Source organism: Lissotriton helveticus, chromosome 7, assembly GCF_964261635.1.
Source record: "Lissotriton helveticus chromosome 7, aLisHel1.1, whole genome shotgun sequence".
In the NCBI taxonomy this organism is placed as follows: domain Eukaryota; kingdom Metazoa; phylum Chordata; class Amphibia; order Caudata; family Salamandridae; genus Lissotriton; species Lissotriton helveticus.
This window is the reverse complement of record NC_136068.1, coordinates 1036167464-1036181101: the sequence shown is the minus strand read 5'-3', so window position 1 is coordinate 1036181101 and position 13638 is coordinate 1036167464. Positions and strand designations below refer to the sequence as shown.

The 13638-nt window shown below is 46.9% G+C and overlaps 1 protein-coding gene across 2 annotated transcripts in view; it reads right to left on the bottom strand.

The window, feature by feature from the left end:
• LOC144769628 (guanine nucleotide-binding protein G(o) subunit alpha-like) overlaps positions 1 to 7316 on the bottom strand; it is a 727529-nt gene extending 720213 nt beyond the window's left edge. Inside the window, exon 1 of one of the 2 annotated variants that reach the window (XM_078653798.1) lies at positions 6552 to 7316. In XM_078653798.1, the coding sequence (XP_078509924.1) occupies positions 6552 to 6696 (145 nt within the window). In that variant the 5' untranslated portion in view covers positions 6697 to 7316. The remainder of the gene's footprint in view (positions 1 to 6551) is intronic. The other variant, XM_078653797.1, reaches the window with a different exon arrangement.
• Positions 7317 to 13638: the final 6322 nt, after the last annotated feature.

Genomic DNA, 13638 nt, shown 5'->3' with positions numbered 1-13638 from the left:
TACCAGGCACGAATCCTGATTGGTCCGGGTGGACCAATTTATTAAGATACAGGGCTAGTCTAAGTGCCAGCATCTTACCCAAAAACTTGGCCTCAGCATTGATCAGCGATATCGGCCGATATGATGCACTCTCCTCTATAGGTTTGCCATGCTTATGGATGGCTACAATGGTAGCTATACGCTGGTCCTTAGGAAGCTCACCGAGGGTCCAGCTCGCTTCGTATATTCGAAACAGGTAGGGTGCTATCTTATCAGCCGTATGTTTATACAGTTCAACTCGGATGTCGTTGGGGCCGCAAGCCTTGCCCGAATGTAGTTTGCGGATGGCTCCCTTGAACTCCTCGACTGTGATGTCAGCCTCTAGACCCTCGGTCTCTTCTAATGTGAGCACTGGCATGTGTATGTCTCTAAGGAAGTCAAGTGCTTCCTGCACTGTGGTTGCATTTGTGGAGGTGTATACCTGCTCGAGGTGCAAGGCCAGTGCAGTCACAATCTCTCGCAGGTTTGTGGTTGCATCTATGTTCTGTGACTTCAGTCTTGCCACCCACTTAGTCGCCCGTTCCCTCTTGTCTAGCCATGCAAGGAGTTTGCCGGCCTTGTCCGCTGACTCCTCTACCCTGTGTCTAACTGCCGTTAAGCGGGTCCTGGCATCAGCCCAGAGGTGTTCTTTATATTCCTGTTGTTTGGTGAGCAGCCTATGTGCATTGCCATCTGTGGGTTTTTCTGCATGCTGGGATTCTAGATGATGTACTTCCTGTTCTAACGCTTCCACCTCTTTTTTCTTGTGTTTTTTGTGTCCCTCAATTAGTGAGATGACTTGCCCCCGTAGGACTGGTTTATACGCCTCCCACAGAATTAGCGGTGAGGAGACCGAGGCTTCGTTTTCTGTGAAGTAATGTGTACTCGCAGTTATCAGACCTTTCCTGATCTTGGGATTGTGAAGGAATCCTGGAGATATGGGATATACACGACGCTGGGTGGGGACATGTGACCTATATTCCGCCATCACCGGGGAGTGGTCAGAGATACTTCTTGGTAGGTGCGAGACTGACACGAAACTTCCCATGCTGTCCGTTGCTGTAATAATCTAGTCAATGTGGGAAAGGCTGTTGTGTGCCCCTGAATGAAAGGTGTATTGCCTCGTGTGCAGGTTCTGGAATCTCCAAGTGTCCAGCAAGCCATGAGCATCTAGAAAATCCACCAAGTGTGATCTGAGACGGTGCTGTGGTCGGGTGGGTGCACGGTCCAGTGCGTCACCTAACGTCGTATTAAAGTTGCACCCCGGTATTAGATCCCCATCGGCAGTGTAAGCAAGAATGTGCCCATTGCCTGGCAGGCCATCGAGTGCAAATCGGGTGGGATGTATACAGTTACACGGTTAAGTAGGCGGCCTTCCCATTGTATTGATGCCGCCGCAAATCGACCCTGGTCATCTTGAAGAGCACAATTGACAACAATAGGGAATTGTTTTCTAACCAGGATGCCCAAACCCTCAGGACTCTGAGGTGAATTTCGATTGGACTATGAGCTTGAACCCCCATCTGTCCAGTGCTTTACATGTGGACCCCATTAAATGCATTTCTTATGATCGTTATGTTTTTAATTATGTTGGTCTTTATGTTTTATGGATACATGTCTTCATAAACTTATTATCACTCTAAACTTTTTAATACGAGTTTCTCTGGTTTTAGTTTTGCCTACAGATCTGCATAGCATCAAGCTACCTCTGCTTGGAGTGTCTAGCCCAACATCCTGTAGTCCATGAGACACCTTCTGTTTCTCAGATTTTGGGAGATGGGGATCTACACAGTCCTGCGCCTCAAGCCAATTTTGAATATGCATTTCTGTGACCCTTCAGCATCTACTTTTACCTCTCATTTGTGGACAAAATCTAAGAAGATATTCTCTGCTCTGGTGTAATAGTGGGTTGGATGTTGAACACAACACATCCTTTGATCAGCCCTAGCTTGCTGCCAGTGCCCCTTGACCATGGGATAGGATCAAGAACTACTGTACTGAAACCAGCATGGTGGTTGAATTGAGGAACGGACATGTGCAGGAGAAACCAGGACTGCACATTCACCTGTCACCGATCTAAGACATCCAAGAGTCTAAGATATCCAAGAGTCGAGAACTTGCAGGAGTCATTCCAGGGCTACAACTGTAATGAGCACACACTGCTCTCAAACACAATAATGTTATGCATGACACCTTTAGCCAGTCCTCAATTTTTAGCCAGCATGACTTTGTGACTCGTAATTGCAACTTTCCGCACTGTAAGTGAAGTTCTGCAGGTCCCGGCATACAAAGTGCTGCTAAATGGTAACTCTCATAGATGCCCAGTGACCCATTTCCTGTGTGACATGTCTCACACCTGGCATTTTGGCCAGAAGCACTTTGCATTTCAGTACTTGTAGTTTCACTTTTATCATTAGAAGTAGGGGTCAACAGACCTATTGTGCAACGTGTAGTTAAAGAAAGGACTTTTTTGAGGTAATTGTTAAGCATAAAAGTTGTTATAACTTGGTGATATGCAGTGTTTCATTCAAATTCATAAGAACCCATTTACACATCAAGGAAGGGCAAAAGTTATTTGCTTTGTGTCCTTGTACTGTTTAATTTATATTTGGTCCGATCAATTTTGGGGATAGAATACATGATGCATTGTTTATGTTCTGCAAGTGTATATTTAACATAAATATTACTGGTGTTGTAGGCAGTGTTCTTATGATACAGCCTATAAGCAGACTTGGAGGTATGTCGGCAATGATTGAGTGATGGCAGTGTTGGGCTTACCTTATGTTCCTGTGCATCAAGCATGTTAAAACTCTGGCAGCATTGATTTTGAAAGTGCTGAATACCTACCTACAGGGTCTGCTCAGTGACATTGTAAAGCAATGGCAAAGTTGTGCAGGTCCTCCACTAGTAAAGAAATATTGTGTATAAAAAACGGATTCGGTTCTTGTTATTTCTTTGGCCAAACATAATAATTCGATTGCCAGGTTGCATCCCGATGACCATAGCGCATGTTAGCTCGTTCGCTGTTTCCTTTGTCTTGGAAATTAATAAAAGAAGTTTCAACAAAAAAAAAAATGATTCGGTTTTAATTTGGCACCTGGGCATGCCCAGTCTGCTCAACCTTAACCCTCATGCTCTTAGGTGGAAATTACATTATATAATGTTGTTTCGGTTTCTCTCTCCTTACTTCACCACAGCTGTTGTACCTCAATCCTCTACTTCTCTCTACATCCAAACCCTCGCTCAAGTCTCTCTCTCTCCATCACCTTTATCTCAATAAAATCTCTCGCTCTCACAACCTCACATCTCTTTACCAATCTCTGTGCTAACTCTACAGATCTCACAGCTGTGCCTCTACAACATAGCTATTTATCTCCCTCACGTGACGTCTCTGTGTGCAATTCACCTCTATGTGTCAGTCCTCCATTAATTTATGGATTTTACCATTTCCGGGCAAGGCAGCCTCGAGCCAAGTCGATTTGGGCGTGGAGAGACGTGGTCCAAGTAATTACACGAATCTGAAGGGACTAAGGACAACTCTTATATTCACCCCAAGGATAGTCCAGCGGATCTGGAACCTGAAGACTAAGCCAGGTCCCCCAGACGCGAGTCTCGGATGATACCGGTGTGGCAGGGGAATTGCACTGACAGAGTCATAACAACAACGGACATAATGGTAGTTTGGTTATAAAACATGAAAAGATAACATACCATAGACCACATATGCAGAATCGATTCGCATATGCAAGCAGGAGCAGATGTTAAGCCTTTTAGCGTACAATAGGATGTGATTATACATACTGCACAGAATCCAGAGAAATGCAGAAAAGTGATATGAAATAAGTACTTGATCAAATTGGTAACCAACCAGTACCTTTTTCTAAGTGAGACCCATCAAACAGTCTTGAAAAAGATGGCACATTACTGTTAAATAGCCATCGAAACGCGTCGACGCCCACATCAGCACAATCACGGGACTAAGCTTATCCTGCAGACAAGATTAATCAAATAGGTCCAGGATATAGCTCTAAACTGGTCTGGTTAGATGTGCAATCTTATGACAAAAAGTACTGTCTGTGTTTGTCTCTCCCCTTTTTCTCTCTTTTTAAATTCATCTATTTGCTGCACATGACGATCATTTTTTATGGTTATATTATTGTGTATTAATTGTATACTTGTGTATTTTAGTTGAATATGGTGGTGAGAGCACTGTATATGTTTTTTATGAAATTATAATGTGTTGATGTATAAAAATTGTATGTGTTTTAACAAAAATAAAAAGTGAAAAATCTCCCTTGTTTTTAACAACAACAAAAAAATGTGTTCGTATATTTGATGTTAAAACCTTTGCTAATACATGGGCTAAGGGTTTAGTTCTGTCCGCCAAGGGATTTCCTTGTTTTCTTACTGTTTACGAGTATCCTATTCCCCTGGTGTGTGAAGGGGTCTCTCTCAATTACCTAACAGTCCTCCATTAATGTCACTTTTCTGGCAAACTCATCTCTCTAGCTCTGTATCAGCCCTCTTGCAAGGTCATCACTCTCTGCCTCTCCTCTATCTACCTCATTTCTCTCTTCTCTACATTCCTCGCCTCTTTGCCCGCTCTCTAACAAACTCTGTTTACTTCACCATTTGTTTACCATTTCACCACTTCTTCTCCCTTTCTATCTCTGTTCCCTCTACCTTATCTCCTCGCGATGCCTTGCCCCTTTCTCTCTACCGCATTTACCCTCTCCCTCTCCTTCTGCTCACCCCTGCACAACTCTCACTACTTCTTTATCAAGCTCACCTCTTTCACTGCCTACCCTCCATTTCAACATATATATGGGACCCCCTCTATATTTACTTCGCAGGTCAGGGAACGAGAGGAGCAACAAAAGCAATAAACAGTGAACAATGTTCCCTCGAGACCTATATAGTGAGAATAGTACTACTTCTATACTTTTACTCTTGTTATTTTACACAGTATACGGCAACATCAACTTTTTTTCATTTGTATTTTTTATTCTGATATTTTTTATAAATTTTTTTGGAGTACAAAAGTCACATTTATCAATTTATCATTTATAACATATACGTTTCCTGAAAATCATTTGATCAAATACACAATAATTCATTTAAGACAATAAAAACATTTTTGTCTACCGTGCAGAAAGGAAAACATACTTGAATACACCAATAAACATAACCACACACAAACTCACTCATTCATACTACATTCACTCCTTTTTCAAGACCTTGCGTAAAAAAATCGCGTATCTATCTGCGATCCCTCATCAAATGATTTTCAGGAAACGTATATGTTATAAATGATAAATTGATAAATGTGACTTTTGTACTCAAAAAAATTTATAAAAAATATCAGAATAAAAAATACAAATGAAAAAAAGTTGATGTTGCCGTATACTGTGTAAAATAACAAGAGTAAAAGTATAGAAGTAGTACTATTCTCACTATATAGGTCTCGAGGGAACATTGTTCACTGTTTATTACCCTCCATTTCAATTCATCTCTTTACCCTTTACCAATCTCTGCTTCGCTACACACTTGACCTGCTTTTTTCTACCTCTCTTCTGATTTTCCTCCTCTATACTTATCTCATTAACTCACTGCTCTGGCCTCTACGTCAGTCTTGTTCCTACCCTACCTTGAATTCTAAAACTAAACCCCTGTCCCTGCAATTTCTTCTTTCTAGCTATATCTCTCTCTACTGCATCCTTAAACCGTGCATATCTCTTTCACTACCTAGCTCTTCGTACCTTTCTGTGGCTTTCTTTCCGGCCACCTCACATTTCTCTTTTCCTGTGTCACTCCTTAACTTATCTCTATCTGAACCTCCTCACGCTACTGCACCTCTCCCGCTACATCATTTTTATATCTCGGTCGTTTTCCTGTCTTATGCCCTTTCCCAGTTGCTTTAACCGACACAGTCCGTGGTCACTGTGTATCCAGAGAACCATACACATATAAAGAGAAAAGGATGGACAAATCAAGGAAAGAGAATAATTAATGAGATAATTGTGAGATTTCATCACAGTGGTTACAATCCCATCAGTGCCTACATTTTCATTGAAAATGCCAGGATTTGTGATTTTTACAATCCACCAATTAAGCCACAAAATCTCCCTTATTGTGTTTTTTCTAGAAGGGGAGTACCAGGCTGGTTACATGCTGAATCCATGTAAAATGTTGCTAATGCAAGAAAAAAACATGTGTCCGAAAGTAAAAGGAAATGGCTTATTCGAGCTTCATTTGGCTACTGCTTGGCTGAAGGATACAAAGCAGTTTGAGCTTTCAGCTGTTTTGCCTATTTCCATTTTTTTTTTAATTTTAGCTTACATTAGATGAAAATGGGAAATAAATTCAAAGTTGCACTTAGCAAGGAGAACACTAAATACATTTTTCTCGGCCAGAAAAACCCTTGAAATGGCACTGGATCCGCTCATTTTTATTCCCCAGTGCCTCCACCTGAGCCTCCCATGTGTATCCACCACAAGCTGCCCCTCCCTCCCCCCTTCGGCTGCCCCACTCACCAAGCAGTAGGATGCGCAGCACTTTGAGCTCCTCCTTGGCATGCTCGTATATCTCCCTGTCGATACGCTGGCTATGGCTCTGGGCCTCCCGCAGCTTGCCGGGCACCGGTGTGCTGCAGCACAGCCCCATGGGTCTGGTACCCATGGGCGAGGAGAGAGGGGAACGGGACGTCCGGGCCGTGAGGGATACGGGGTTGTGGTGGGTGACTGAGATAAGGGACGAGTACAGGGAGAAGAAGTCCGTTTTCAGATGTCAGGCAGGTGTTTTTCTTGAGAGAAAGGTGAGATTATTTTGTGAAGGGCTCCAAACGCAGTTAAATTGTTTTATGACGGATCAGGAGGAGGGATTAAGTTTGAAAACAACGTGCTGTGCGTTACCCGTGTTAAAGGAGGAGTGGAGCGTCAAATTCAAGAGTGGTTAATTGGAAGATTTTTCTGGAATGTGCCTTTGTGCTTTTGTCTAGGTTTAAGTTTCCGTCGGTATAACGGGTCGATGAGGTGCAGGCACGTCCCTGCTCTGCGGATGTAAAACTCGACTCCACTCCTTATCGAGGGGGAAAGTAAACAGAAAACTGGGAACGTTTGGAATTGGCGCGGGAGCTGCGCCCGCCCTGGAAATGACGCCATGTCGGAGGTGTCTTGTTCCAGGTGCCGTTGGGGAGCAGCTCCTTCCTACTCCGACCTCCCGCTCCCTCCACGGGTTCCCTGGACGGCACCCCGTCGTTCTTCGAATCCCCGCCTCCTCCCACTACCACTCCGTACCCCTGGCCCTTACTCTGAGCGCTCGCCCTTTTCAGTACCCTCAAACGAGCCCCACATTCCCCATCGCAGAAGTGGTCCTTTCCGGTCCCCATTTCACCCCCTCACGCTGAGACCCGGCCCGCCAGCTCACGCTCCACCCGAGTAGAGGCAAATCCCAGCTACAAAATAAACAGAAGAACTTCGCGATAGCTGCCAAGTTTTCAGGCTGCTTATGTCCAACATTTCCATTGTTTCAGTCACTAGAGGAGTGCCATTTCAAAGCCAAATGAGTGACTTTTCGAGAGACATTTTATCACGAGTAGAACCAAGCAATAAAGGCTATGTAAAGCGATAAACATTGGATAGTCCCTTATAAACATTAAGAAAATATTTAAAAAATGGCTTAAAACTGCATCTAAAATGGAAGATACATTTCATATACTGTGCCCCGCTAATACAATTTTAGAATATACAAGTCATTTAAAAGCTCCAGTGTTTCATAATTTAAAGACACATTTTCCACAGATTACTTAAACCTGCACGTATCTTTCATTTTAAGGTGTGTGTGCGCGCTATTGTTTTAAATTATAAGTTACCTAAGGATGAAGAACAACAAAAACTGCAAAAAGAGAAAGATCTTGTCATTTCTAGCCATGTCAATCGCCCCTCACTGACATACTATCTCCAATGCAGTGCTTAGCAGTTATTTGAGTCTGGACACACCTGTTCTAACCTGAAGGGATTGCTGTAGCATATTCCCCAGCCAAGGAGAATGCAGATGAATTATGCCACTATCAGCATTACTTTATTCCTCAGCATACACTCACACATTGCGCATTACATTAACCACGCACTAACAGCTCACCACATATCATGTATTTCTTTCTCCAGAGCCCATTCAGAACCACAAGGGTCCTAGTGCTCATAACATCACTATACTACACCACCCCCCTTTGTTAAATAAAAAGTGGCTAATATCACAAAAATCACGTTTCCCTGATTAGTCGACAAGATGCTCACGCTTGTTTGTCAGTATGTGTGATCTGAGATGATTGAGGTCCATTCTGATTGGCCAATGACAACACAGGCTCAGGCACTTGAGCTGTACTTGTTGGTGGGGTCGCCTCATGCATGGTTTCAGAATTCAACAAGTGTCAAGGTAAGTGTTTAAAATGTGATGTGTCACAAGTGATGGATTGTCCAGGACGATTTGCTGTCACCATATGTCCCTTGCACGCCAAACCTTTAACGGATCAGAAGCAAAAGGAGTGTCCGTTTTCCATCTTCGTCTTTGCTTAACCAGTATCAAATTTCCTTTATCAAAGGCTGTCTCCTGGACATGGCGACACAGACCTGGATAGATTTTCATTTTTCTCCTCCCGAGTCGCGTCAGTGTCTCAAACCTTTTCAGCATTCACTGATCGATCCGGGGTCCATTTTTGTTCTAATGGCTCTCCCAAATAGCAAGGTGGCTGGACTCTCACCAGCTGTAGAGTGAAGGGTTGGCCGAAAGGCCTGCAGGGCCTGGCATAGAGCTTGGTTTAGATGGATTCCCTCCATGGGCGCTCTTTGAATGATCCTCTTGAGGGTGCCCAGGATTCGTTCAACTACACCATGGATACTCACAAACTTTCTCTTGGGAGCCAAATTTACAGTGTGGTTTGTGGCAGAGTGCCGCATTGGTGGGGGTGGGGTCAGTGGGGGGGGGGGGTAGAGCAATACAAAAACTGTGACCATGAGGTTGAACACAGGCTCCTGCAGCGGACGCCTTCATCTACTGAGCCACTATATATATATATATATATCTATCTATCTCTCTCTCTCTCCCGCCTTCTGTCTGTCTCCCTCCCTCTGTCACTCCCCCTCTGTCTGTCTCCTGTCTCCCTTTCTCTGTCTCTCTATATCTCTATCTCCCTCCCTCTGGCTCCCCTGACTACCTCCCTGTCTCCCGCCCTCTCTCTCTGTCTCCCTCCCTCTGTCTTCCTCCGTCTCCCTCTGTCTTCCTCCGTCTCCCTCTCCTTCTCTCTCCCTCTGTCTTCCTCCGTCTCCCTATCCTCTATCCCTCTGTCTTCCTCCGTCTCCCTCTCCTTCTCTCTACCTCCGTCTCCCTCTCCTCTCTGCCTCTCTATCTCTGTCTCTGCCTCTGTCTCTGTCTGTGCCTCCCTCTCATTCTCTCTATCCCTGCCTTTGTCTGTCCCTGTCTCTGTCTCCCTCCCTCTGTCTCCCTCTCCGTTTCTCTGTCCCTGTCTCTCTCTGTCTCTGCCTCTAGCTCGGTCTCTCTCTGTCTCTATCGCTCTCTACCTCCGTCTGTCTCTACCTTTGTCTGTCTCTGCCGGTCTGTCCCTGTCTCTGCCTCTGTCTAGCTCTGTCTGTCCCTGTCTCTGCCTCTGCCTCTGTTTAGCTCTGCCTGCCCCTGCCTCTATCTGTCTTTGTCTCTGCCTCTATCAGTCTGTCCCTGTCTCTGTCTGTCTCTGTGCCTCAGGCAGTTCACACATAGTGTGTCTACACGTCACTGTCACCAGCCCAGAGAACGCCCCCACCCCAATCCCCCTCCTCCCTGTGTAATGTAAAAGCCAGCAAGCTCGTTTTCTCTCTGAATTTGCTGCTTTGCTGGGCTCATGCTGGCTTTAATTCGGACTCTCACCCCCGAGCTGTCAGATCAAAGCCCCCCTTTGGCGCAGGTCACCCGAGTACTTCCAGGTCTTTAAAAGACATTTACTTGTTAATGAGGCTTTGTTGTATTTGACCTCTTCTTAGCACCCCTGCATCTCCACTCTGACTATCGCTGGAATCGCCCGGCCCCCATAGAGCAGCAGGCAGTGTGTGCTGAAACTCTTTAGAAAATAAAAAAAAACACAGGTACCATGTCTGCAAGGTCCGCGGGCCGCAAAGGAAGGCTTGCCGGGCCGTTGGCGGCCCGCGGGCTGTACTATGAGTACCAGTGAAGTACACCATTGGCCTGGGTCCAGAGGAGTGTACTCTTTCAGATGTTTGAGGTTGAGTCAGACAAGAAATTCTTGGAACTCTTTGCTGATAAAGGGTTTTGGAGATGCCCCATGTTGCAAGGATGTCCTCAAGCTGCTCTATGACTTTGGCATGGGTTGTCAAAGATAGGTCTTCCACCAAAGGAAAATGTGAATATTCATCTATGACTACCATGACATGATGTCAGTTTCCTAAAGGCCCAAAAAAGGCAACTATAACCCTCTCCCAAGCATGGACAGGAATGTCCAACATTTTCACTAGGTGCTGCGTCACCTTGGCGGACAAACAATTGCTTGTTTGTTTGTAAAAACATTATTTCGGCCAATTAGGCCATAAAAGTGCATAATATACAGTTCCCGCGTATGTACACAAATTATGCAATAAATACATTTTCATAATATATACATAGTTAAAAAACACATGCTACGGATTACAATTTTCTAAAAAGGAAGAACTAACCCGGACAATCATTAAAATGCACTATGACATAATAAAAAAACAGAAAAAGGTGGTATCTCAAGTTAATCCTATCCTACGCAAGTTTTAAAAGACTTCTCCTAATGTGCCACATGGCATTTAAAAACGGTGATACTGCGAATACAGTTGGGGGTTCGGTATCATATTTTAACACTCAAGGCCTCAGCACAGTGGGTAAACCCTACATTTTTACATAATTGGGTTACCCAGCATTTGCGGGGTAGCACGTATGCTGGGCAGAAAAATAGGACATGCAACTCAGTTTCAACCGTTGATTTACAACTAGGGCACATACTCCAATTCTCCGGAGCCCACAAACTAATGTACTCTGCAAAAGGTAGGTTCCCCCATCTAAATTGCGCATACAATTTCATCGCCATCAGTGGCTGGATTATGTCCAGGAAGGATTCCTTTATGTACTTCTACTTTACTTGTAAAAACTCCCTGGTCAACCTGCCATCTTAGGTGCTCTCCAGTAATAGCAGCAGATTGGATTGCCTGACCTGTTTCACGAGATCCGCCCTGGATATCGTGGGACAGATAGCTCAGGAGATAGCCAAAGATCCAGAGTCTCAATCCTATTGGCAAGGCTTCTAATGTGGGCCAACCATGGGGTTTTGCTGGGATTAAGTCTGGGTAGGAGCTCTTTCAGCTCTTCTTTAAATGCACTCAGCTCGGGAGTTACCCATAGCCTCCTCCAAAATGTCACGGGCCTGAGGGCGATCTCTTGATCAATTGGCCTCAGACCCAAGTCCATGCGGAAGGGCACCAGTGGGGTGCTGCGTGGCAGACCTATGAGCTGTCTCATGGAGTTATTTTCTAGCGTCATTGTTGGACTTTGGCCCTTAGGGCAGGTTCACCCCTAGACTTTTTGCTTGAAATGGTGACCTGGAGATGGTGATTTTTGGATACTGCGCACTTTCACTGTGTCCCAGTGGAAAGTGCGTGCGCACTCTGAGTGCATGTGCTGAGCTAGGCCTGCCCGCCCATAGGAATGCATGGGGAATGTATGTGTCCCTGGTAGTTCCTGATGCGTGGGGTGTACAGGCTTGAGTCTGGTATGTGTGAACTCGTGAGAGTGAATGCTGCGAGATGGTGTATGCAGCATGTATGTGTCTAGTAGCGAAGCGCCATTTCTAGACATGGCTGTACGTGTGCTGTGAGGGTGCTGGCGTGTGATTGGCTGGAGCTGGCTGGGATGCCAGGCTCCAGGAAGTCTGTGTGGGTCTGCCCCGGTGGTGAGTGGGAGATTAGCATGAGTGATGTGTGGGAGGAGTGTACCTGTGTCCTGGATGGGCTGGGTTTTCCCCACACAATGCTGGCTCCGCCCCCCTGTGGTGTGTCTGATGACCCTAGCCCTGCCTGTGAATAGAATGGGTGGTTGGGCCATCAACAGTACTCCCAGACCAGCTGCGACTGGTTCTGCCCCCACCCTGCACCTACAGACAAAGGGAAAAGGTGTATAAAAGAGGGGCTGTGACCCCATGAAAATGTTCTTGTTTGCTGCTTGAATCTGCCAGGGGCGTGCTGCTGCTTGGGCTCAGGGATGGCTTGCCTCCCTGAGCCCTGCCCAGCCCCTGGCTTGCTGATGGCCCCCCTGAAGGACTTGCTGTTGCCCTAGCACCTGGGAGCGCTTTGGATTTCCCCTGTAGCGCTTGAGAGCGCTTTGTTGCCCCTCTAGCGCTGGGAGCGCTGAGATTGCCTGCCTAGCGCTTGGAAACGCTGGATTTTACCCCTAGCGCCTGGGAGCGCTTTTTGCTGCTGTTTAGCGCTTACGAGCGCTTATTTGTGCCTGCAGCGCTTGGGAGCGCTGTGGTCTGCAGAGGCCGGTGCCCACCCGGCATCCGATCGCCCCGTGTGGCGAGTTGACAGCGCGGGTGCCACCCCGCTTATTGCTGTGGTGTTGTGCCGATTTATTGATCTACGAGGGAGCCCACTCCTCGGATCATCTGGGAGCCCGCCTGCCTGCCTGAAACGGGCCGCCGCACTGCCCGCGACGACCCGGAAGTGTTCCGGCCGGCCGGCCAATCAGAGCGCGGCCCCGGGAGAAGCAACCGGAAGTTCCGCCTCGCCGCCGGGAGAGGAGAGCCCAGCAGCGAGGAGAGCAGAGAAAAGGTGCCGGCAAGGCTCCGTCGCGGTGAGGAGAGCCCCGCCGCCCAGGAGAGCCCCGGGACCAGCGGGAGAGACCCGCCTCCGCTGGAGAGCCCAGCGCGAACCCGGTAGGTGCCTGCAGAAGAGGGGGGAGCGTCGGGACACATTGCCGGTGTCCGCCCCGCCCCCTCTCTGTAGCGCGACCTCGCGCCTTTGTGTTTTGAGCCTGAGGGCTCAGGGGGCACTTGTGAGCGACCCGAGTCCCCAAGAGGGGGACTCCAACCCGAGCCAGAGAGGCTCCACCGAGAGAAAGCACCTCCGCGTTTGTGGAGCCACGAGGTGCCCCGGGGGCACCAGTAGCGTTAGAGCCCAGCGAGGCTCTTGGCCAGCATTATTGCTTTGGGTCCCCAGAGCGAGGGACCCCCCAGCCCAGCGAGGCTGTACCTTTCTGTTGCTGGAGCCCTGAGAGGCTCAGCAGCCCCCCTTGCTGGTGAGAGAGCCTAAGAGAGGCTCCCCAGTGCCACAGTTGTGGTTCTTTGAGCCCAGAGAGGCTCCAACTTTGCGCTAACTTTCCCTGCTCCAGTTGCCCAGCACTTTGTGGGCAACTGCCACGTTTAGGCCCTGACATTGGGACACCGGGACAGTCACAGGTGGTGACTGGTGAGTTTGGGGGAAATTGGTATTTGTTCTGCACCTCTGAATGTATTGATTATGCGTCATGTGCCTTTACACCTCTGAATGTTACGGCATCATGTGTTTTGCTTACACCTCTGAATGGGTAGATTATTCATCA